Here is a 24988-nt window from a genome sequence, read left to right on the forward strand (position 1 = left end):
AGGAAAAGACTGGGGGCTTTGTCTTGTCCATCAGCCTCCAATGTCTGCCAACTGAAATCTAATGCTCCCACCTTGTTTTTCCTTCCTGGTGCTTTGATCATTTTGATGCTGAGAAAAAATGAGCTCAGACTAATCAGGCAGAAGACATACTTTAAAGAAGAGCTTTTGGAGGAAAAACCCAACAACCTGGTGCTGTGAAGTGTTTGTGCAACTTGCAAATGTAACCTACTTCTCATAACACTTAAATTATTCATCAAACTTCTGAGCATGTTCATAGGAATAGAGCAGCAGATTACCAGTGCAAGTTTGTCTCATTAAGAGTTGTCTGGATCTGCTAGTTTATTTTAGATCTAGGGGAACTTTTCATAGGATGGAGATGGCAGCAGGAGAAGTGGCATGGTTGGAGTGTGATTATTTACTCTCATTGCAAAGAATTAGAGCACATTCCTTTTAGTTTTCACTACTGTCCTTGAAACACCAAAGTAGGTGGCTGGCATATGCTTTGAAGTAATGCTAACCCTGTGTATATTTTTGACTAAATATAATGACTTGAAGAAAAAAAGGAAGGGTGCTTCTGATAAAACAGGGAGTGTGATTTGGGGGATAAGGGTGCTTGTCTAGTCTGGGGAAAACAGACAGTTATATAAAGTTGAAAGAGTACCAGGGAAGCAAGCAGAACAGAGTAACAGTGAGGACCTCACAAACAGTGTCACATTTCCACAACCCATTTGAATGCTGTCCCCACTCTTCACTATCTTGTGAACTCTGTTTGGTTGAGCTGTTTGCAAGCTTGTTTGTAAACTTTTGGGGGGGAGGGAGATGTGTGAGTTCTGGTAGAGCACATGGTTTGAAGGGGAGGGACTACTGCTGAGTCTGGGGTGGAGCTAGCATCCACCTGCTCTATATAGTTGCTCTCACAATTTCTGAGGCTCATGAAGAGGGAGCGTAAGAGATTTGCATGGGCTTTTAGTGGAGGGGAGGTTGAGAGGGAGGAGATCTAGAGTGCTGAACAACAGCATGCACAAGACAAAAAAAAGGATGGATAGTGAGCTGGTGCAGTGGGCTGCAACATTTATGTGATGTTTGCTTTCCTGTGTGAGGATGTAAAATCCTATCCCTGTAACGTGCATACGGGCTTGCATGGTAGAAGAGGAGGCGAAGCAGCTGACCGCCTAGCTGCTACACTTTGATTTATCAAAGAACATGAGGAATTTTAGGATACAACAGATTAAACTGTACTGGAAGAGTAACGAAAGATGCCTCCAGAGACTATGAAGACTATCAAATGGAGGAGGCATATGCTTGGGAGAATCCAGAATTATGGAGTTACACAACTGATTCTGGGCCTTCCCCCTTGGACAGTGATTCTGGGTCATTGGGAGACCAGACAGAAGCCACAGAGAGCATGGCCATAGTAGGTTTTGTGGATAGAAGTATTTTAACTATTTCCCAGAGAAAGAAGAGAAACATAATTGTTGTGGGTGACTCTATACTGAAGAGGACAGAGGCAGCAATGTGCAAACCTGACAGCATGTCTTAAGCTGTATTGTTTTCTTGAAGAAAGGAGCCAAGACAGGAAAAAAAAATACTGCCAGACACAGCCTTCAAACTATTGCAAGTGAATGTGAAGCTTTGGGTTGGAAACTGGAGGGGATTGTTTGTTTTCTCATCAGTCCTTCTTGTTGAAAGTCATGGCCCAGGAAGAGAGAAAAGAGTGCAGAAAGTGAGCAATTGGATATACAGATGGAGTCACCAGAAAGGTTCGGTTTTTTTGGAACGTGGTCTGTGTTTTCGTGACGGAGGACTTCTGGTGAGAGGTGGATTGCACTTAATGGGAGTTGAATGTGTTTGCTAGGAATTATACAAATCTGATTAAGAACTTTTATCACATGGGGGGAAGTGAGGGGAAAGCCTACATTTAAACTAACATTATCCAGGGAAAATTGCGCAATCGCAGTGAAGATTTTCACACACACACACATCCTGGCAATAACCAGGTAATAATCACAACAAATCATTCACAGGATTTCCCCATGAATGATTTGTTGCTGGTTATTATCTGGTTATTGCTGGGATAAGTCCTCTTTAATCATGGCATTATGTGAAAATCTTTAAAATGAATCCAGGGGCAGTGTGAGGAAACAGTATTTCTGAGGGCAAGGGAACAGGGATGTAGAGGTTTCTTGAGCGAGAGCACAGGAAGCAGGTTGAGAGCATTTGGGTAAGAATTACAGGAGAGAGAAACAACAATGACGTCACCGTCTGCTATAGTCTGCTGCACCCAAATACTCAGATTGCCTTCATGCTTGTTCTACACTCAGCTGATGCAGAAGCAGTTCCAAACCATCTCCCAACCCTTGCCCTGCCTTGATTCTGTAACATCAAGAGCTCGCTCCCTCATGTCAGTTTTTGGCCTTGTGCTGTTGACCTGGCAACTATACCAGTTCCCCATGTGTAAAATGAGAATAATAGTGTTGTAGGAGCATACTCAATAAGCATTTTAAAAGAGCTATATAAATGAGTAGCAGTTGTAACAGTTTATCTCAGTTTATCTCAGTGGCTTGAATCTTCTTGGTTTTGTCATGCGTTAACTCATGGCAATGGAACAGAGCTTGGAACAAATTATTTTTGGACTACAAATTTCAACATTGCCCAACCAACATAGCCACTTCCCATGCTGGCTGGGGGTTCTGCAAATTATAGTAAAAAATTACTTGTCTAAGAACTGAGATGCATTAATGTCAATAGACCTATTTTTTTAAATCACTTTCCTATTTATTTTTTTTAAAAAAAAGACACACTGGAAAGTACCCATCTTGCTAGTTTGCTCTCAGTTGTAGGTCAGTGCTGTTGTTATTAACTGTGTTCTCTCTGTAAGAGGAGAAGTTTTTCTCCCCTTCCCTTTCGTTCCATGAAAAAGTGAATGGGCGTGCATTGGAAAATGTTTCTACGTTTGTTTTTAATTTTTAAAACTATTATTATTATTATTATTATTATTATTATACTTTATTTCTAGAGCGCTGTAATTATACACAGCGCTGTACAAAGCCGATAAAATTAAGGAGTATATAAAAGCCTGCCCACGGCGTACACTCTAAGATAATAACAATTAAATAGAGAAATAGATAAAATTACCATGTAGAAAAGAAAAGACAAATTAAAAACATCACATATAAAAGCAGATCACATCACATCAAACATTATCAGACAGCCAGATGACAATCACAAATTCCCTGAGAACACTTCCCTAAACAATATGGTTTTCAGCTCAGCCTTAAAGCTGGTTAGGGATGAGCCATGCATGCAGAGGAAGAAGGTTCCAGGAATGTGGGGCAGCAAGAGAGAAGGGACGGATCCGGGACGGGGCAGAGAAAATCCTGGGTTGAGAGAGGAGACTTTGGCTACCAGAGCGGAGAATGCGAGTAGGGATGTAGGGAGAGAGAAGATCTGTTAAATAAAGAGGGGCCAGCCCATGCAGGGCTTTAAAGGTGAGTAGCAAAAGTTTGTACCTGATGCGGAAAGGAAAAGGGAGCCAGTGAAGGGAGGACAACAGAGGGGAGACATGAGTATAACGGCGAGCGAGTGAAATAATGCTTCACTATTCCTTTTCTATTTCTGTCAATAACATCTCTATTCAGCCGGTCCAAGAAGCCCGTAGTCTTGGTTTCATCTTTGACTCCTCTTTGTCATTTATCCACCAGATCCAGACTACAGCCAAAGTCTGTAGATTTTTTTCTCTATAATATTGCCAAAATCTGTCCATATCTCTCAGCTTCTACCGCAAAAACACTACGGGCTTCTTGGACCGGCTGGATAGAGATGTTATTGACAGAAATAGAAAAGGAATAGTGAAGGGTGGGCTTAGGAGGGAAAACAAGAAGCTCGGTCTTTGACATATTGAGCTTCAAACTCCGATGGTGCATCCAGTGGGAGACAGCTGTTAAACAGGATGACACTTGCTGCTCTAGCTCTGGTGAAAGATTAGGGGTGGAAAGGTACAGCTGGGTATCATCGGCATACAGATGGTAAGAGAAACCAAAAGAACTGATAAGTTTGCCAAGGGAGAGTGTGTATAAAGAGAACAGAAGGGGACCCAAAACAGAGCCCTGAGGAACTCCAACAGATAAGGGGACAGAAGACGAGGTCTGACCACCCGAGACCACTGAAAAAGATCTATCTGACAAGTAAGATGTGAACCAATCGAGAACAAGGCCCGAGAAACCAAGGTCAGAGAGTACGTCTATTAGGAGACAGTGGTCCACGATGTCGAAGGCCGCAGACAGATCGAGAAGGACAAGGATAGAGTAAAAGCCATTCGCCTTGGCCCGCAAAAGATCATTCGAGATCTTAGTAAGGGCTGTCTCTGTGGAGTGCCGTGGGCGAAAACCAGACTGGAAGGGATCCAGAATGGAGTTGGTTTCAAGAAACTCAAGACAGCGTGAATAGACAACTCGTTCCAACACCTTAGAAAGAAAAGGAAGAAGAGAGATTGGACGATAGCTAGCCAAGGAAGAGGGGTCGAGAGAGGGTTTTTTCAGGGTAGGGGAAACTAAGGCATGTTTGAAGACTGAGGGGAAGGAACCCGAAGAGAGAGAGAGATTAAAGATATAGAGGAGGGAGGGTAACAAAGAGGGGGCTATAGAGATTAGAAGACGAGAAGGAATTGGATCAAGAGAGCAGGTGGTGGGTTTGGATGAGTTCAGCACTTTCTTTATTTTGATTTACCTTAATTGTTTTTATTTTCCTTTCATCTTTGTTTCCCCACTTCTTTTAATGAAGCGCCCTGCCTCCTTTGTAATTTTGGCATCATCCATCCAAATGACATTTGTAGCAAGTCCACTGTTCTTCCAAGAAATCACTTCTCATATGTCACGCACATTGGACAACCCCCCTTCAATTTTAGAAGCAGTTAAACAAAAATAAGGTAAAAATTAAAAACAAGTGTTTGCACATTTCATTTTTCACCATTTTTGTTTTCATCTTCAGATTAAACGTACACCAAATATGGAATGAAAGTGGGAGCTGAATTATAGATAGTCTGTAGATCAGAATGAAATCCAGGAAGTTGTGGATGTGTAGTCTTTGTTTTTTGTACTGTAAGTTCTTGTTCTGTGTTTTTTTTATTCCTTACTGCTTTTTGTTCTTATCTGTTATCTGTTACGTGTTTTTTCTTTCATTCTGAATAATATATATGTGGCTGCATTGTTTCAGTTTTCTATTGTCATAAAAGACATACCCCAGAAATGAATGAGCTGTGTTCTCAGTGGTATCATCATTATAAGTCCCCAGTATATAGGAAATTAATTACATGCCGAATGCATACTGAGTTGCAGACCATTGTGGTACAACTGATGTGAATATTTCTGTATACAGTGCTAGTATGGTTTAGCTAGGAACATCTATCTTCTTCCTTAACTGCTCTTGGTTTCCAGATCAAATAAAATCTGGCATGGATTAATAAGGAAATCAGATTGCTTCTGGGCACTTCTACATTCTGGTTTAGATGATGAAATGAATCTTTCATAAATATTACATCTTTTATTTCATTGAAAGGTTAACCTCTGGCATTTCTGCTTTTAGCTTTTTCATGCTTGCTGTTAATGTAACTCCCTTGTAACATCTTAGGAGTGCCTGCTTTCTTGAACTATGGAGTAGTACTCCTAACTGCTGAGCTTTTTCTCTGTTCTATTCCAGGTCAACGTGGGCTCCTAAGGGAGATTACATTGCCTCCAACACAGATGAGTGCACTGCCACTCTGATGTATGCGATTAATCTCAAACAATCTGGCACCGTCTCCTTTGAGTACATCTACACAGACAGCAGCATCGTCTTTGAATTCTTTGTATGTTTTCCACAACTTGTCTTGCTTTATATTATTGCATGCTGTGCGAGATGCACTGTCTCACAAAAATGGTCACCTCTACATGTAGGAGTTCATCTCAGTCTATGTATATTAAAAAGTATACATTTCACTCTCAGGCTGAAATAATAATTTCTGGTATTTAGAATAGAAACCCTGAAAGGAAATAAAAGACACACATAGTTCCCCCGCCTCCGCCCTGCTGTGCTATTCTTTTTTGTACAGTTGTTGGCCAATGAATTTTATTTTGGCAGGGCAACCAAGAGACCTTTCCAAACAACTGTTATACCTCCTCCAGAGGTTTGGGAAATTTGGTTGATAGAACTCATATTAGCATTATGCACTTTAAAGTGTCCTTAACAATTCTAAAGTGTAGTGAGATGCATTTTGTAGTTATTTTGTTAACAGAGGTGTTTGTGTTCTTTTAAATTGTTTTAAGAAAGTGGTGGGCTATAATTCAAATAGCATGCTCTAGTTTAGCTCTGGAGAACTAGGCCATTTGTCCTAGAATGCCCAAGCCTTAAAATGATGAAAGCATTCTTTCTGTGCTCTTAAATCTGGTTCATACAAAGAGTTTTGTCCTCCTTCTGCAGAAGCAGAACACACCAGTTAATTTCTTAAAACCACTTGTTTTCCTTATCCTGAATTCATTTGTTGCAGATTCAGAATGATCAGTGCCAGCCCACAGTAGAGGAATCACGATGGATGACAACCACAGAGAAAGGCTGGGAGACGCACAGTGTAAGTAGAGGGATTATTCATAGGCCATATGGCTATGATACTTACAGACCTATGGTTGGCATTGCTTTGGGGAAAACCTGTGTCTCTTTTTAGGCAGGCAGCATGAAAGTCTCAAACAGTACAACATTTCAATATAAGCCTGAATTTTTAGCTCTGTGTTTAATAATCGCAGGTGAAGCTTAGTCGTGGCAACAATGCCTTATATTGGAGAACAACAGCCTTCTCTGTGTGGTCCAAAACTCCCAAGCCTGTGTTGGTGAGGAACATTGCAATTACAGGTTTGTTTGCTTTTTTGTTTGGTACAGGCAGTATAGCCATTTGCCATGGTGCATGCTGCTCAAGTGGTTAAGATGCTGACTCTGTTGATTGCAAGATCGGCATGTTGGCAGTTTGAGGCCTGGGGTGAGCTCCCATCACTGGTCCCAGCTTCTGAAAACCTAGCAGTTCAAAAGCATGCAAATACAAGTAGATAAATAGGTACCACTCCAATGGGAAGGTAAACAGCATTCTGTGCAATCATACTGGCCATGTAATCACAGAGTAGTCTCTGGACTTTATCACATGGGGAAAATTGGAAGGTTAACCAAAGGTTAATCTGGGGCCATTTAAGGTATTTCACATAATTTCACAAAAGATTTTCAAACTATATTGCATGCAAACGGTACGTAATCCAAACGCAATCATGAGACATCCCAATATTAGCTGAATTCAGAAAAATATTGAATTTATGTATCCTTTTCCACTGCAAAATTGCAGTCAATTCTCATTTGCGTTAGTATGAAAAGCTCTCCAGTTTGGTCATGGGATTACTGTCGGCCATGGGATCCTGTCCTCCCTGCACATGTGCAAACACACATTGCAAATCATGAAGCCGATGGGTAATGTCATGAATTCATTCGCACGACTTTCTCATTTGGATAAATGCTATGTACGTCTGTGTGTGTGATAAGCTACTATGTAATTTCTTGCATTTTCGGATTGCCCCCCTCCCCTTTTCTTCTTCTTTCGGGATGGAGATACATTCCTCCATGTGAAAAAGTCATGTGACTCTTCAGCTTAGTACAGAGATGAGCACCCCTCCTTACGGTCGGATACGACTTGACAACCTTGTCAACAGGGAATACCTTTACCTTTTATGTTGTTCCTATAGTGTTGGATTATATTACTCACCACCATCCAGCCTATTGCTCCACCTCCCTCTTTTTGCTTGTGTTCCCTAGGAGTGGCCTATACTTCTGAATGCTTTCCATGTAAGGCTGGCACCTACACAGCCAAATCAGGTTCTTCATTCTGCCGACCGTGCCCGGCAAACTCCTTCTCCGGCAAGGGAGCAACTGCCTGCCAGCAATGTGAACCAGCAATGTACTCAGGTAATATTTTGAGTGCTGCTGCTGATTATTAAGCCGCCCTGAGAGCCATTAGGGCGGGATATAAATACCTAAATAAATAAATAATCGGAAAACTATGAAAGGAAGCTGATTATACATGTTGAATAAGTAAAGTGTCTCACATTCCCAGCTGACAGGTTCAGCTGACTATACTATTGTCTAGACCTGCTTGTCTTCAATTTAAACCCCATTTCATCTTCTGTCTGTTAAAGAAAGTAGTGTTTTTAATGCTGTTGTCAGAGTTTCCTTCATCAACAAAGAATATGAGCATGTTTAGAAACCATACATGCTTATTATAGAAACTTAGAGAAAGCTTTCATTTTTCTTTTTCCTTGGTAACTTGGGAAGTTTAGAGAAGTGGGTAAGAGAAGCGGGAAACTAAGATACAAAGGCATTAGTAATGGCAGAGGAACATATCCAGGCTTGGTTCTTCCAAGCTGGAGCTTTCCCCTAATCTCATGGTAAGATCCATTCCATTCTCAGTCAATAAGGTTCTGTAATTGTACGTGCATACATTGGGATTTTCTTGGACTCTTAAACTACACCTGTTCCTTTTGTACTTGTTCATTTTCTAACTATAAAGGCTGGTCTATGAGTGTAATAAAGTTATGAGTCAAAGTGCTTGATTTTTTCCAGTTGTACACTATTAGAACAAACATTGCTGTCTTTATAGGAAGAAAACAAACTCAGGTTCTGTTGTAAGTACTACAAGCATGCACATGTTTTGGTTGTCCTCTAGGACAGCCTTTCCCAATTCATTCTCCCCAGATGTTATTGCATTACAGTATCCTATGTTGCTGACTATAGTCTCCGTGACTATTGGCCATGTAGGATGAGGAAGATGGAAGTTGTAATCCAGGACTGTCTGGGGACCCTGGATTGGAAACAGTTCATTGCTCCATCCATTTTTTTAAGAAAAAAAATCTGATGGCCACATCAAATGTTGCATCTTAAGACTATTTATTTATTTATTTATGGTATTTATACCCCGCCCTTCAGCCCTAAAGGCTATCAGAGCAGCTTACAATTATTATGTTTAATTAGACGGTTCCCTGCCCACAGGCTTACTCACTGATGTGGTTTACCTGTGTCTGAGCAGCCCTACTTTATGGGAAGCCCCCATGATTTGAATGCTCCTTGGTACAAATGAATGAATGAATACTTCCCCCATAGGAAACTGGGCATTGGCATTAGCTTTCTCCCTAAATTAAATCTGCAAATATAGATTTATCCTCTCAATGCAATGTAGGTCTCAGTGCACCAATTCACTATATTGGACCCCAGTAATGGAACTGTGGTCCAACATTATGTGGGGACCCTAGTTTAGGAATAACTGTCTTAATGTCAATTGTATTTTTATATATACATTCATATTTGGAACATAATTTAACATATTGGATTTTTAAAATTGTTTTTATTATTGAGCAATGATAACTTTGCTTGGTTCCCCTTGCCACATTGGAACTTGTTGCCAAGAACAGCTGTGGACTGCTTGTGGCATTCCAAATGTTAGATTGCACTTCCTATCATCCTTTACCTATTATTATTATTTATCATTGGCTGTGTTGGCTAGGGCTAATGCGAGTTACAGCCCAACAATTGCCCACATCTGTCTTAGAGAAAAGACTTTAAGGTTACTGCCCAATTCCATTCCTCATTGCTGCATGTGCTGTATTGGATGAGGCTCACATTTATCATTGTTTGTTCTCCCATTGTGAAGTAATGGCAGCATTTTGTTCTGCAGTATTTTTGTTTATTGCTAGCTAAATTTGTTGTTCAGAAAGACCTTATACCAAATACCCACAAACAGCTCTCTTTGAAAACTCTAGTGCCACTCTAGCCTAAATTGGAGTAATGATAATGGGTAAAATGTGCTGTTTGAATAATAGAATCATAGAGTTGGAAGAGAGCACAAGGGCCATCCATTCCAACCCTCTGCCATGCAGGAACTCTCAATCAAAGCATCCCCAACAGATGGCCATCCAATCTCTGCTTAAAGATTTCCAAAGAAGGAGACTCCACCACACTCTGAGGGAGTGTGTTCCACTGTCGAGCAGCCCTTACTGTCAGGAAGTTCCTCCTAATGTTGAGCTGGAATCTCTTTTCCTGTAGCTTGCATCCATTGTTCCAGATCCTGTTCTCTGGAGCAGCAGAAAACAAGCTTGCTCCCTTCTCAATATGGCATCCCTTCAAATATTTAAACAGGGCTATCATGTCACCTTTTAACCTTCTTTTCTCCAGGCTAAACATCCCCAGCTCTCTAAGTCATTCTTCATAGGACATGGTTTCCAGACCCTACACCATTTTAGTTGCCCTCCTTTGGACACGCTCCATTTTCTCAGTGTCCTTTTTGAATTGTGGTGCCCAGAACTGGACACAGTATTTCAGGTGGGGCCTGACCAAAGCAGAATATAGTGGCACTATTACTTCTCTTGATCTAGACACTATACGTTTATTGATGCAGCCTAAAATTGCATTGGCCTTTTTAGCTGCCGCATCACACTGTTGACTCATGTTCAACTTGTGCTCTACTTGGACTCCTAGATCCCTTACACATATAGTTTTGTTTAGCCAGGTGTCCCCCACAATCCTATATCTGTGCATTTATTTTTCCGCCCTAAGTGCAGTACCTTACATTTCTTCGTGTTGAATTTCATTTTGTTGGCTTTGACCTAGCTTTCTAGTCTATTCAGGTCATTTTGAATTTAGATCCTGTCTTCTAGAGTATTAGCTATTCCTCCTAATTTGGTGTCCTTTGCAAATTTGATGAGTATGCCCCCAATTCTATCATCCAAGTCATTGATAAAGATGTTGAATAGCACTGGGCCCAGGACAAAACCCTGTGGGACCCCACTGGTCACTTCTCTCCAGGATGAAAAGGAGCCATTGTTCAGCACCTTTTGGGTTCGGCCAGTCAACCAGTTCCAAATCCGTGTAACAGTTACCTTGTCTAGCCCACATTTTACAAGCTTGTTTGCAAGAATGTCATGGGAAACCTTGTCAAAGGCTTTACTGAAATCCACAGCATTCCCTTCATCTATCAAGCTGGTAATTTTATCAAAGAAAGCGATCAGATTTGTCTGGCATAACTTGTTTCTCTGAAACCCATGTTGACTTTTTGTGATTATGGAATTGCCATCTAGATGTTCAGACTCTCTGTTTAATGATCTACTCTCGAATCTTTCCTGGTATTGATGTCAGACTAACTGGACGATAATTGTTGACCCAATTTACTAGACTACTGGAAAGTATCAGGGAGAAGAACAGTGAGCTACTGGTTACTGAGAGCTTCCTCATCAACTTGGGGATCAGGGAACTCAGTTTAATGGAAAGGTGCTAAGGACTAGTAACTGCCTGCTCCTATTATAGATGCTAATTATGTCAGAACCAGTTGCCTTAAGCAAAAATGAAGCAAGATATCTCTAGAACTTTCCAGTAGATTTTAGAAGAGCAAATATTGACACTGGAAACTATGAATGTATGTACAAGCATGTAAATGTCCATACATACACACTACACCACACACCCTGAAACCTGTCAGTCAAATGCACAGGATAATGAAGTCCAGAATAGGGGCATTATGTCCTTAAAATAGGTTGCTGCTTAGTTGTTCCTGTGTTTTGTTTTTCATACTCATATGATTGTAACCATTGTTTCTTTCTACAATAAAGAACCAGGTTCTTCATCATGCAAGCCTCGCCCAGCCTGTACAGATAAGGATTATTTTTATACTCACACAGCATGTGATACAAATGGAGAGGTATGCAGCTTTGGTAATTAATTGTTATTACAACAGTGACATGTTAACAGTGAGGTTCTCTTAGGTTCTTGAAGTGCAACACCCCTGTTCCTGCTTAGAAGTATTCTACATTTAATGACCTAATGACTGAGGCATATAGCACCACCATGTGGAGATCTACTCTCAGAATTAAAGTGTATACCTTTCCAGAGGGGTTCTCAGAAGAGGCATTTGCAGAAGACTTGCTATGCCTAGTATTCTTTGTATTTAAAGTCAGGAGGAGGGCAGAACATGAAATCACCTTCCTACAACTCTCCTGTATTTTTCCTGTCCTATTTCCCCCTTTTCCTACCAGAGAGGGAAAGAACAGAATAATCCTTGTAAAATTACAGGCAGGAGAATATTCAGATGAGGCACTATGAAAACATTTGTCTCTAGAAAAGGTGGAACACATTCTTTTTTGTAAGGGCAAACCAATCATCTTTTTACTCCGCTTTCGTGATTGCAACCAAAAATGCATTGCAAGCAGTGCCTTTTCATTTCCTGTAAGGATAAGGATGTTGCCTTTTACTTCAGTTAATTTTTGCTGATGATTGGCTTGCCCTTTAAAAGGCATATGAATGCATTTGGTTATGAAATCAGAGCTGCTTGAACTTCTTGGCAGGCAGTGACATTAGGACTCCATTGATTAATTGTTTTCTGAAGTTGTCAACTCCCATAGTGAGTTGTCCATAGTCCCAATACCTGATGTACCTGATAGGTACATCAGGTATTGAAATACAGGATTTAGCTATGGTCTTTTAGCAAACATATTTTAAAATATCTGTAACCTGATCATAACTTGAAAGAAACAATCATTATTAATGATATTGGGGACTGCTAGTGCTTAGAACTCTCTGGAGTGAGTGAGCTGTCTCCAAGTATTGGTGATAGCAAGGATGCAAGTACTTCCTCTTTGACTGGTAGAAACAGAAAGATATTGTGGGGAAATTTCCCTTTCAGTCAAGCAGCCCAACCTCTTGCTGTTTTCAAGGTTGCCTGAGATTGTGGCATTGGGAGAAAAGAGAACACAGTTCTGAACTCCTTCACCCTGCTGTTTTTCACATCTTTTGGACTGAGTGCAGCAGGAAGCCACAATTTCATCCAACAAGAAAGAAGCAGCTGTTTTTGAACTGTCCCCTTCTACCTACAGGGCTCGTTTTGAAACCAATGAGAGGTCTGGAGACAAAGCAGACTAAAAAGGCAAATCTGCTCATCCCTGCTTCATAAAGGGGTTGGAAAAAGTGTTAACAGGCTCAAGCACTTGACTAGGAGTCCACAATTAATTAGGAGACAAGGAAAGGGGTAGAGGGAAAGCTAAGTATCTTATTCCTGACTCAGTTTTCACTATATCCCCTTCCCTTGTACCCCGTGTGGACAAAGCAGAACTATACAGAGACACAAATAGTTATATCCTCTCTGTTAATCCACTTGTAGTAGAATAGCGATTTTTTCAGTCACTAGATATTTCCCATCCGGAATCACCCTAATGAGGGAACCTTTTGATTGTTGTCCCTTCAGCTGATCTTTCCCCAGGATAACATGGTTGAAGCTAACCCTTGTATCTCCTCCTTTTGGAATATTCTTACAATGCTTTGTGCACATGTGGACAAGAGCAGCACAAAATTGAAAATATAAGCACCTCAACCTTAAGAAGGAATGTCGGAAGTTTTTTTCACTGATTCTCCTATCTCAGTATTCTCTATCTGCAGCTCAGTATTCATTGTCTGCAGCCCTCTAGGGTTTAAGACAGGTGAACTTGGGACTAAACCTCAAAACATTTTAATAATAATAATAATAATAATAATCACAACAACAACAACTTTTATTTGTATACTGCTTTTCCTCCAGATCAAAGCGGTTCACAGTATACCGATTATGTGACACATGTCACAGTACAAAGCAATATAGTACCTCAGTAATTACATTAACAATTACATACAATTCAATAAAAACCTAAAAACCATATACAAAGCAGTTAAAACTATCAGTTGTGGTTGGACATCATAATCTAAAGAGAGTCGGGGGGGTATGCTACCTGAAAGAGGTAGGTTTTCAATGCCTTTTTGAAGGCTTCTAATGTGGGGCAGAGTCGGATCTTTTCTGGAAGTGCATTCCAGTGGGTAGGGGCTGTCGCCGTATAGGCTCTCCAATGAGTTGCTGATAGTTTTACCCTGGGGTATTCAAGTAAGTATTTCCCAGTTGTTCTGAGGGTGCGGGGTGGATTATGTAGGGAGAGGCGCTCCCTCAAGTAACTCGGGCCCAAGCCATATAGGGCTTTATAGGTTTTGCATGCAAGCAAATAAAAGGTGTCCTACCACTGAACATCCCTCCTTTTTCCTTGCCATGGCAAGAGATAGTTCCTCAAAATGCTCAGCTCCAGCACTGTCTTCTTCAGGTGATCACTGTGGTGGGAGTGAATAAATGGACAGTTCTGTAGATCCTGGGTAAGGCTGCCAGCTTCAACAGAAGCATGTAGCACAGTGGCATAAATGGATCAGATGGAGTTGTTGTGCTAAGTCATTGGTTTCCAACTTTTTCTATGCCCCACACCCCTAGCAAATATTTGATTAATGTTTGCACCACAAGTAATATCACATTTGAAGAGGAAGAAGTCTAATTTCTAAACTACAAATTGAACCATATAAAATAGAATCATAGAGTTGGAAGAGACTGCAAGAGCCATCCAGTCCAACCCCCTGCCATGCAGGAAATCTTAATCAAAGCATCCCCGACAGATGGCCATCCAGCCTCTGTTTAAAGACCTCTAAGGAAAGAGATTCCACTACACTCCGAGGGAGTTTTTTCCACTGTTTAACAGCCCTTACTGCCAGGAAGTTCCTCCTAATGTTGAGTGGAATCTCTTTTCCTGTAGCTTGCATCCATTGTTCCGGGTCCCAGTCTCTGGAGCAGCAGAAAACAAGTTAGCTCCCTCCTCAGTATGACATCCCTTCAAGTATTTAAACGGCTATCATGCCACCTCTTAACCTTCTCTTCTCCAGGCTAAAGATCCCCAGCTCCCTAAGTCATTCCTCATAGGGCATGGTTTCCAGACCCTTCACAATTTTAGTCGCCCTCCTTTGGACATGCTCCAGTTTCTCAACATCCTTTTTAAATTATGGTGCCCAGAACTGGACACACTATTCCAGGTGGGGCCTGACCAGAGCGGAATAGAGTGGCACTATTACTTCTCTTGATCTTGACACTATACTTCTATTGATGCAGCCTAAAATCGCATTGGCCTTGTTAGCTTCAGCATTGCACTGTTGACTCATGTTCAACTTGTGATCTACTTGGACTCCCAGATCCCTTTCACATATAGTTTCGTTCAGCCAGGTGTCACCCATCCTATATCTGTTCATTTCATTTTTCTGCCCTAAGTGCAGTACCTTGCATTTCTCTGTGCTGAAATTCATTTTGTTAGCTTTGACCCAGCTTTCTAGTTTGTGCAAGTCTTTTTGAATTTTGATCCTGTCCTCTGGGGTATTAGCTACTCCTTCTAATTTGGTGTCATCTGTAGATTTGATGAGTATACCCCCAGTTCTGTCATCTAAGTCATTGATAAAGATGTTGAATAGCACTGGACCCAGGACAAAACCCTTTGGGACCCCACTGGTCACTTCTCTTCAGGATGAAAAGGAGCCATTGTTCAGCACCTTTTGGGTTTGGCCAGTCAACAAATTACAAATCCATGTAACAGTTACCTTGTCTAGCCCATACTTTACAAGCTTGTTTGCAAGAATATCATGGAAAACCTTGTCAAAGGCCTTACTGAAATAAAGATATACTATATCCACAGCATTCCCTTCATCTAACAAGCTGGTAATTTTATCAGAGAAAGAGATGCCTCTTCCACCTTTTGGACAATAAAATTGTCTCCAAGGCAAGTGAGGAATTTGCTAGACCTTGGATTTGGCTAAGTTTGACTTCCAGTAAATATCAGGATAGTTGAAGTCACCCATCATTAGTACAACTCTCCTTTCTGAGTGTATGGTCATTTGTTCTAGAAAGACATCATCCAATTCCTCGGTCTGACTTGGGGGTCTGTAGTAGACTCCCACAGTAACATCCCTGTTGTTTCCCTCCCCTTTAATTTTTATCCAGATGCTCTCCACCTGGCTTCCATGATTGATGTCCTGGATCTCTTCACTGGTATAAATGTCCGACATATAAGGCTATTCCTTCTCCTTTGCTGTTTGGCCTGTTTCTCTTGAAAAGGTTATACCCCTCTATTTCTAGATTCCAATCATGAGACTCATCCCACCAGGTTTCAGTGATGCCTATTATATCATATTTGCTTTGTTGTACTAGGAGTTCAAGTTCATCTTGCTTATTTCCCATGCTCTGTGCATTAGTGTAGAGATATCTTAAACCATGGTTCCCCCCTACTTGCTGCCTGAGCAAGTTTTTTTGCCTCCCACTTTTGGGTCCTTGCACTGTTTGTCTTGTTCCCTCTATGACAGTTTGACTATTTTCTCCAGCCCTTTTGCCTTCCAGAATACTGTCTCCCTCCCCCACATAACTTAGTTTAAAGCCCTCCTGATCAATTTTTTGAGACTATTGGCAAAAACATTTTTGGCAACTGGCGTGAGATGCAACCCATCTCTTGCCAGAAGTCCCTCCTCATGGAACCTCAGACCATGATCCAAAAATCCAAATCGTTCTTGGCGGCACCATCTGCGGAACCAGTTATTCACCTTTGCTATTTTCCTCTCCCTTCCTGGACCATGCCCTTTGACTGGGAGAAGAGATGTGATGACAACCTGTGCATTCATCTCTTTCATCTTCCTACCTAAAGCCTCATAATCCCTTATGATATTCTGAAGGCTGTGCCTTGCACTGTCATTGGTTCCCACATGAACCAAAAGAAAGGGGTAATGCTCAGTAGACTTGACAAGTCTTCTCAGCCTCTCTGTCACATCACGGATCTTTGTGCTAGGGAGACAGCACACCTCCCGAGACATCTTGTCACGCCCACAAACGACTGTTTCAGTACCTCTCATCATGGAGTCCCCCACAACCACCACACGCCTTCTCCAAGGCTTAGCAGCAGCTGTTCCCTTTGGTGGAACTCTCAGGGGCCCCTGCTCTGTCCCTGAAGTCTGTCCCTGCTGCCCTTACTCATTAGCCTTCATAATAGAGAGAGATTCAAATTGATTCTATAGCTGCAAGCTCACAGAACATTCCCTGGTTTCCCTATTTCTGTGTGTGACATCCCTCCAACTATCTACTTATGTTGTATGTGAAGTGACCTCCTCCTCCCCAGCAACTTCCTCTGTGTGTTTCCCATTCAGGACCGTCTGGTCCGTTCTGGTCAGGAAAACCTCTTGCTTCCTATGATGCTGAAGTATAGCTACCTGGGCCTCCAGCTGCTGTACTTTCTCTTCTAAGAGGGCTACCAACTTGCACTTGATGTAAGTGAAGGTCCCCACATCTATGGTCAAGAAGACAAACATCCCACAAGTGTTGCAGGTGACTTCAGCAGATCCTTCAGTGTCCATACTGAAAAGTCTTAAGGAGGCACTGAACAAGACTTTGGGCTTCCCCTGCTACACACCAGTGTAAAGAACCCCTGTGGGCTTGGCCTTTGTCCCAAACTCTGTTAGCGAGCTCAATCAACTGGGACTCTTGTTATATACAGAGCTCCTGGCTACTAGCTCCTTCCAGAGGGAAGTCTCTGACTCACTTCCTCTGAGCAAGTCCCCACAAGCCCCTTAAGGGAGTAGTGAAAAGTAAAGTGTAAAATTGAAGGAGATGTTCTCCAGCACTGTGCCCAGGTGACCTTCTCCTCTGTACTCCAAACCCTCCTTGACTATAAAAATAAATGTGAATGTGAAAAGAAAAATTTGCGCGCCATTGGGTGCGCGCCTCTACCAACAGTTGTGTAGATGAGGCCTCTAGCTCCTCCTCCCAGTGAAAAGAAATGGCTCCCACTTTAAAATTTTAAGCTCCTTACCCAAGCAAAGTGGACACAGAAAAAGAATGGAATACTGTGGGAAAGCAAATCAAACTTTAAAAAATAAGCTTTTAACTCAGTGCATAAAATGCAAAATTTAAATTGAGCAATTAGATTCTAATTTATTTTTTTAAAAAATGAGTAACGAATCACCATTCAAGGACAGAAACCACTATTTGTTGCACCACCTGAAATTCCATCTAGCACCCCTGGGGGTGTGGACATCCCAGGTGCCGAACCCTTGTGTAAGCAGAGGCAGAGCCTGCACATTAAAAATAACATTGGCACGGTACAGAGCGCCTAAAAACGGCACCCGGCCAGTGCCTGTTTTCTCTCCACAGGGAAGCTGCAGCCGCCAAACCATGCGGCTTCCCTGTGGAGTAAAAAAACCCTGGGAAAAGCGGGTTCTTTTTACGGGTAACAAGTGCGCCACAGGCACACTTGTTACACAGGCACCACACGGCGGTGTGCGAATGCCGCATGGCGCTTGCATAACAATGGCGGCGCCCATCTGTACAGGGTGCCGCCATTTTGACACCCTCATCACGTGCTAGGCTTGAGGGGCGTCTGGAGGTGCCGCCCCGAGGCAAGCCTAGCACGTGATGAGGGCATCTTGAAGGGTCATCTGTACTGGCACTTTCTTACTTTTCTGAACAGAGGGTGGTGGAACTTCACTAACATTACTTTTCTTGCTGTAATGAGGAGCAGCCAGCCTTCATTATTCATTATGCCTAACTTTATTTAGAATGTGGCTGAAAGTTCTGTTCAGTTTAACTGCTGGCAAAGTGGCCGGCAGAGCCCAGAGTGCTGCAAGTTCCTGTCTACCACTGCAGCTTCCATTCTGATGCTGAATTTATGTTCTTTAGGAAACCACACAGTAGCAACTATCTGAAGCAGGGGTAGGCAACCTTTTTGAGCCGGGGGCCGGGTTGCTGTCCCTCAGGCAACTGGGGGGCCGAAGCCAAAAAATAAATAATTAAATAACTTTTTTAAAAATTAAATATATAAATAAACCAGGATAAATGTAGGACAAAATTTTCAAATGGAAGATACTTTTTTAAAAAAAAAATGGAGGACATGCGAAAAAATGTTAATATAAATGCATGTTTCGGAGGCTTCTATAGACAATTGCCCCCCCAAAGGCCTACCCCTGATCTGAAGTGTGACTGGGAGCCACCCCAACTCCCCATAGGCAGTAGAAGCTGTTCACATTGCTGAGTACAGTGACCTGAATTTCAATATCAGAACTTGAAAGCAGCAGCACATAGGGTCTCGTGCTGCTCGAAGAGACACGAGGAACCCTTGTCCAGCACTTAAAAACAAAAACAAAAAAACCCACCCCACACCTGTTATTATGATAAAAGGCAAGTTACTGCTTTTAGAAGCAAGCTGAGTTTAGCAGTGAGTGAATTACTTTATAAAAGTAATAGTTCAAGCTCTTTAAGATAGGGCTACTATGCATGATTCTAGGACAGGAATGGAAATGATGTGACCTTCTAGATGTTGTTGACTTCAACAGCAGAGCCAATGGTGAAGAACTGGGAGTTGTAACTCAACCCAGTTTAACAGCTGAGCAAAGAAAGCAGTAAAGGAAGTACTTTTAGTCTCTTCTCCAAACTACAGAAATCAGAAAGACCCCAGTAAAACATGTTCTGTAATTACAAGGTGCACTTGACACTATTTATCATTCCCTTCTTCTCTCCCTGAGTGTATTCAAAGAAACACAACCTAAAAAGACATGATTTTTTTCATGACAGACTGTCTTGCCAATCATTTATTATTTTATTTTATTTATATCCTGCCTTTCTCCCAGGATGGGATCCAGTGTGGCCAGCACAAAGCCTAAATTGACAATAAGGCTTTATGTAGATTTAATTTTAGTTCTGCTTGCCTGATTCATCTTGAAAAGCATAAGAACTGGTCTGAATAGGCTCAGTACTGTTTGAGATTCAGCCAAATCTTATATCTGGCATAAAGGAGTCAAGCTTTTTGCACATTAATGTGTTGTTGAAATGTTTGATATTAATAACAATATATCAATTTATCTTCACAGACTCAGCTAATGTACAAATGGGCTGAGCCAAAGATCTGCAGTGAGCATCTTCCAAATGCTGTTAGGCTGCCACTATCAGCCATAAAAACTGTGTGTCCACCTTGCAACCCTGGATTTTTCAAGACCAACACCAGTTCCTGTGAGCCCTGCCCATATGGAACATATTCAAATGGGTCTGGTAATGCTATTCCATTGTTCCCTTTTAAGTTAGGCACCAGTTGTTATGTGAATGATGTTCTTAAAAATGCTGAAACTGGCAGGGAGCTGTGCAGTTATCAGTGCAAGCACCTTCTCTACAAGGCAGTGGCTTGGGATTTGAAGCCTCCATATTAATTATGTATGCCTTCTGGATTCAAAAGTGATAAAAAGAATTCCAGTACTATTTGTGCCAGCGGTTCCTACTCTCCCTTTTCTTTTCTTCCCTATTAATTCTAATTATCTGTACTTTTCTCAGTGGCAGACAAGTAATGGAACTGAACAGAGGCCCATGGAAATGGCTGTTTGATTTGTTGAGACTAAGGGAGGCAGCTGAGAACCCTTCAGATGTGCCTCTGTGTTTTTGTGGTCTACAGTTTCCATCGGCCTTTAGGCAATATAGTCATTGATTAAAGATTATGACATCTCCAGGCACCTGGAGAGCTACAGTTGCACATCTATGATTTACACTGGTTCCTTCTCCCTGTTTACCTTACTAATAAAAAGAATGGTAGACTGAGCCCTCATCTGTCATTAATTTCATGGTGGTGTACAGTGTATGCTGCTATTAGTTTCTTCTTGCGGTTGATCATACCTGACCATTTTGGAGATGAAAAATCACTAAGTGATTGCTTTCAAAAATTTGATTAACTTACAGGTGGCCCACTCTTGTGAAAGAGTACTCCTGAAAAAAAGAATATTCTTTTCTGGTATATCTCAAAATATGATAAAATAATTCATTTTGACACATAGATACTGAGTGAAGAAACTAAGCCACTCCACAGAAGAACTCTGCTGAAGTGTGGTACTATCATCATTGCATCTCTGTAGCATGTTCCTATCCTTTGTTTCAAAAACAGTTTTTATCATGAATAACTTAGAGACATATAAGAAAGAATGCTACAGTTTTCCCCTAGAGTAGTCTTCCCAAACCTGGTAAGCTCCAGATGTTTGGTGTACAATTCCCATTATCTCTTACTACTGATAATGCTGGGTGAAGTTCACTTTTGTTGAAACTCAAAACTGCTAGAGGGTGATAAGTTGAGAAAAAGTGGCCTTTGGGAATTGAATTCTTCCACTGAGATCTAATAATGCTATTTCCTTCTGTTCCCAGGGTGTGTCAACTGCCCTGTTGGGACTGAGCCAGCACTAGGCTTTGAATACAAATGGTGGAACACTCTACCATCTAACATGGAGACAACAGTCCTCAGTGGAATTAGTTTTGAATACAAGCAAATGACAGGTATCTCCATGCTATATTTTTAACTATTATTTTAACTATGGTTATAGTTTGAAATATTACAGCTACATTCTCTGATGGAAAGCAACATCGTGATAATATGCAATGTCCATTTCTTCTTAATTATTTATTTCATTTCTATGTCACCTTTCTCCCAGGAAGGGACCCAGAGCAGCTTACAAGATAAAAACTTTTTAAAGCATCACAGTAAAATATTTAAAACAATTAAAATCATCTGTTTAAAACAATATCAGTTAACAAAACCATACAAAAGTTAAAATGTAACACACACCCCATAAGCCACCCTGTTGTGATTTTTTAAAAAGCTTGCCTAAATAAAAACATTTTTTACTTTCCGGCAAAAGGCCAGCAGGGAAGGGGTCAGCCTAGCCTCCTGAGGAAGGAGTTCCAGAGGGTGGGAGCAGCCACCGAGAAGTCTCTCTCTTGTGTCCTCACCAAGCAAGCCTGCAATGCTGGTGAGACTGAGAGAAAGCTTTCCCCGGAAGATCTTAGGGCTCTGGTAGGTTCATGTGTGGAGATATGGTTTCTCAGATAGTCTGGACCTAAGCTATGTAGGGCTTTATAGGTCATAACCAGCACTTTGAATTGTGTCCAGAAACAAACCAGTAGCCAGTTTACTTACATTTTACATGCAATCAGTTACATGCAATTAATCTGTGGTACTCACTAGTTCCTCTTGTTGGGAATCAGTAGTTAATTACCAGTATGGTGCAGTGAGTGTAAAATGGATTTCAGTAGGAAAGGCCTGTGTTTGATTTCTCTACTTAGCCTTGAAGCTCCTCATTGGGTGGTTTCAAGCCAGTCTCCATCTCTGAGATCCAGTGTGGTACAGTGGTTTGAACACTGAAATATGGCTCTGGAGACCAAGGTTTGAATCCCCACTTGAGTATGGAAACCCACTGGGTGATTTTGGGCAAATCACCCTCTCTCAGCCTCAGAGAAAGGCAAAGACAAATCCCCTCTGAACAAAACGGTTGGGGTGCGTGTTGAGGTACAAAATAACAGCAGAGTCATGGAGGTACATTAACAAAAATAGCAGCCGAGTCATAAATTACTTGAAGCAAAAACAAAGTAGAGTGTCTCAGTACAAAAGAGCAAAAATAAACATAGCATATCTTCTAGTACCTAAGCATATTAACTCAGTATGAACAGCATTACCAGTCCCAGCAGCATGTACCATCATGGAGATCACTACAGATCCCTGTATGCTCCAGCAGCATGGAGAGCAAACATAAGCCAATATGCTCCCAAACTCCCAGCATACTTCCAAGGCAGTTATAGTCTGCAGATTGGCTATCATAGCCACCTTGCCAAATTGGCCAATCGCTCTCTTAACTACTAATTGCAGGCTTACCTTATCCTGGTTACACCTGCCATTTGCTACACCTTCAGCTAATCACAATTTATTTATTTATTTATTTATTTATTTATTTATTTATTTATTTATTTCCTGCTCTTTTCCCAGGACTGGGACTCAGAGTGGCTTCACAGTATTTAAAAATAATAAATAAATAAATAAATAAAAATAGTACAATAAAATAAAAAGTACATTGAAAAGAATTTTTAAACTGGTCCAACATCAAACATCCCAGCCTGTCCTTATAGTAAATCCCTAAATGCCTGTGTGAACAGGTAGGTCTTCACCTGCTGGCGGAAGGCCATCAAGGAGGGAGCCGTTCTGGTCTCCCTGGGCAGGGAGTTCCAGAGTCTAGGGGCAGCCACTGAGAAGGCCCACTCTCGTGTCCCCACCAACCGTATTTGTGATGATGTTGGGACAGAGAGAAGGGCTTCCCCAGAGGATCTTAGAGTCTGGGCCGGTTCATACCAAGAGAAACGGTCTGCCAAATAGTGTGGACCTGAGCCATGTAGGGCTTTGTAGGTAATAACCAGGACCTTGAATTGTGCCCAAAAACAAACTGGCAGCCAATGAAGCTGTTTCAACAACAACTTACTATGCTGACCAGCATATCCTGACAAAAACCTGCCAAGAAAATCCTGTGATAGGTTTGCCTTAGGGTTGTTATAACTTGGAAACAGTTTGAAGATTCACAACAGTGACAACCATTCTTCAGCCAACTTACTTCTCAAAAGGTGGTTATGAGCATAGAATGGGAAATGAAATAATGTGTACCACTACAAACTTCTTTTAAAAATGGAGATAGAAATAAAACAAGTAATCAATTTCCTGAAATTGAATACTGTAGCTAGATAGAAATTGACTTGCACCATCTCTTCATAACTAAAAATCATAAATATTAATTGGGATGTGTTCTAATAGGAATGTAGACCTGTTTGTGACCTACATAACTATAAGAGTCTACAAGTTTATTCCTTTCAAGTTTTTTTCTAACATTTGCTGGGAAGGATTTCTTGAGCCTTGCTCTGAAAGCACTGTCCATGATGATTATCTCTGAAAATAAGTACTTGACATTAGGTTTTTAAATTCTGCAGCTCTGTGAGAGCAGGGTAGTTTAAATCAGCAGAAGGTGAAAGGATAGGCAACAACTTGTATGGTCTGTGTAAAAACCACCTAGTCAAAGTTCTTCTCTTCTGTAGAAGTTAATCTCCTTACAAGCCACTGTATGCAGTGATTCAAAGCCATAGTCGTGTTAGTCTGAAAAATCAGTAGGCAAAGGTATCTTGCAGCACCTTTGAGTCAAACTGAAAGAAATTGGTAGCATGAGCTTTTGTAGACTTGAGCCTACTTCCATGTATCTGAGGGAGTAGGCTCAAGTCTATGAAAGCTCATGCTACCAACTTCTTTCTTTCTTTCTTTCTTTCTTTCATTCATTCATTCATTCATTCATTTATTTGCGGTATCTGCCCTTCAGTCCTAAAGGCTCTCAGAGCTGCTTACAATTATTGTTGTTTTTAATTAGACAGTTCCCTGCCCTCGGGCTTATACTCTAAAAAGGCGCAACACGAAAGGAGAAGGGAATGGTGGTGGGGAAGGAGATCACGTCCAGCAGTTCTTCTCTCCCTCTGTGTCCTGGATCAAGGCAGATGGACTGGAGGGAGGGCTCTTCTTCTTAGGTCAGGCCAGGCCTGATGGAACATCTCTCCCTGCATGGCCAGATGGCACCAGATGAACTGGAGGGAGGGCTCATGTATGTTTATGGAATGACTTAATTAATGTGATGGTATCCAGCTCAAAAACACCCTCTCTTTGAATGAAAACTGTATTCAGTTAGCTCTTGATTGCTTCTTTCAGGATGGGAAGTGGCTGGAGATTATATCTACACAGCTGCTGGAGCTTCTGACAATGACTTCATGATTTTGACATTGTTGCTTCCTGGATTCAGGTGAATATTTATAATAATAATAAAATAAATTTTTTATTTGTATCCCGCCCCTCTGAGAACAATCAGGGCGGCTAACAAAGTTAAAAATACAGCACATATAAAATCCCTGGTGCCAATACATGTGTTAGCCAGTGAAACATTGAGTCTGCCTGTGAGAGTGTTCTGCATGTAATACTTCTACAGGCCTTAATCTGTTCCTCTCAGATGGACAGCAACAGAAGTAGCAGATGAAGAATTGAATTCCTCTTTGGATTAACAAACCCTTCAAGTGTATAAACTCCCATATGCTGTCCCCAGCCAAGCATTGAATAAATATGTATCAGTGGAGTTTTGATGCTGTTGAAGCAATAACTCTTAGCTTCTTCATATGCTTTGCAAATTAGAATATTACCTGCTAGTTCTTAACTTTTATTTTAATATCTCACTTCCAAGGTGAGCATCAATAACTGAGGAC

General features: G+C 41.3%; 1 protein-coding gene across 2 annotated transcripts in view; it reads left to right on the forward strand.

Moving 5' to 3' along the window:
* ELAPOR1 (endosome-lysosome associated apoptosis and autophagy regulator 1) overlaps positions 1 to 24988 on the forward strand; it is a 92000-nt gene that overhangs the window by 50213 nt on the left and 16799 nt on the right. The window contains exons 1-9 of one of the 2 annotated variants that reach the window (XM_089514836.1): positions 4764 to 4924; positions 5695 to 5842; positions 6521 to 6601; positions 6774 to 6879; positions 7822 to 7971; positions 11661 to 11749; positions 19777 to 19954; positions 21086 to 21214; positions 24444 to 24534. In XM_089514836.1, coding sequence (XP_089370962.1) covers positions 5759 to 5842; positions 6521 to 6601; positions 6774 to 6879; positions 7822 to 7971; positions 11661 to 11749; positions 19777 to 19954; positions 21086 to 21214; positions 24444 to 24534 — 908 coding nt within the window. In that variant the 5' untranslated portion in view covers positions 4764 to 4924; positions 5695 to 5758. Of the gene's footprint in view, positions 1 to 4763; positions 4925 to 5694; positions 5843 to 6520; positions 6602 to 6773; positions 6880 to 7821; positions 7972 to 11660; positions 11750 to 19776; positions 19955 to 21085; positions 21215 to 24443; positions 24535 to 24988 lie in introns of those variants that run through there. The other variant, XM_089514835.1, reaches the window with a different exon arrangement.

The sequence above is a fragment of the Sceloporus occidentalis genome, unplaced genomic scaffold (genome assembly GCF_023333645.1).
Source record: "Sceloporus occidentalis isolate IW3139 unplaced genomic scaffold, rSceOcc1.0.p SCAF_3, whole genome shotgun sequence".
NCBI lineage: Eukaryota > Metazoa > Chordata > Lepidosauria > Squamata > Phrynosomatidae > Sceloporus > Sceloporus occidentalis.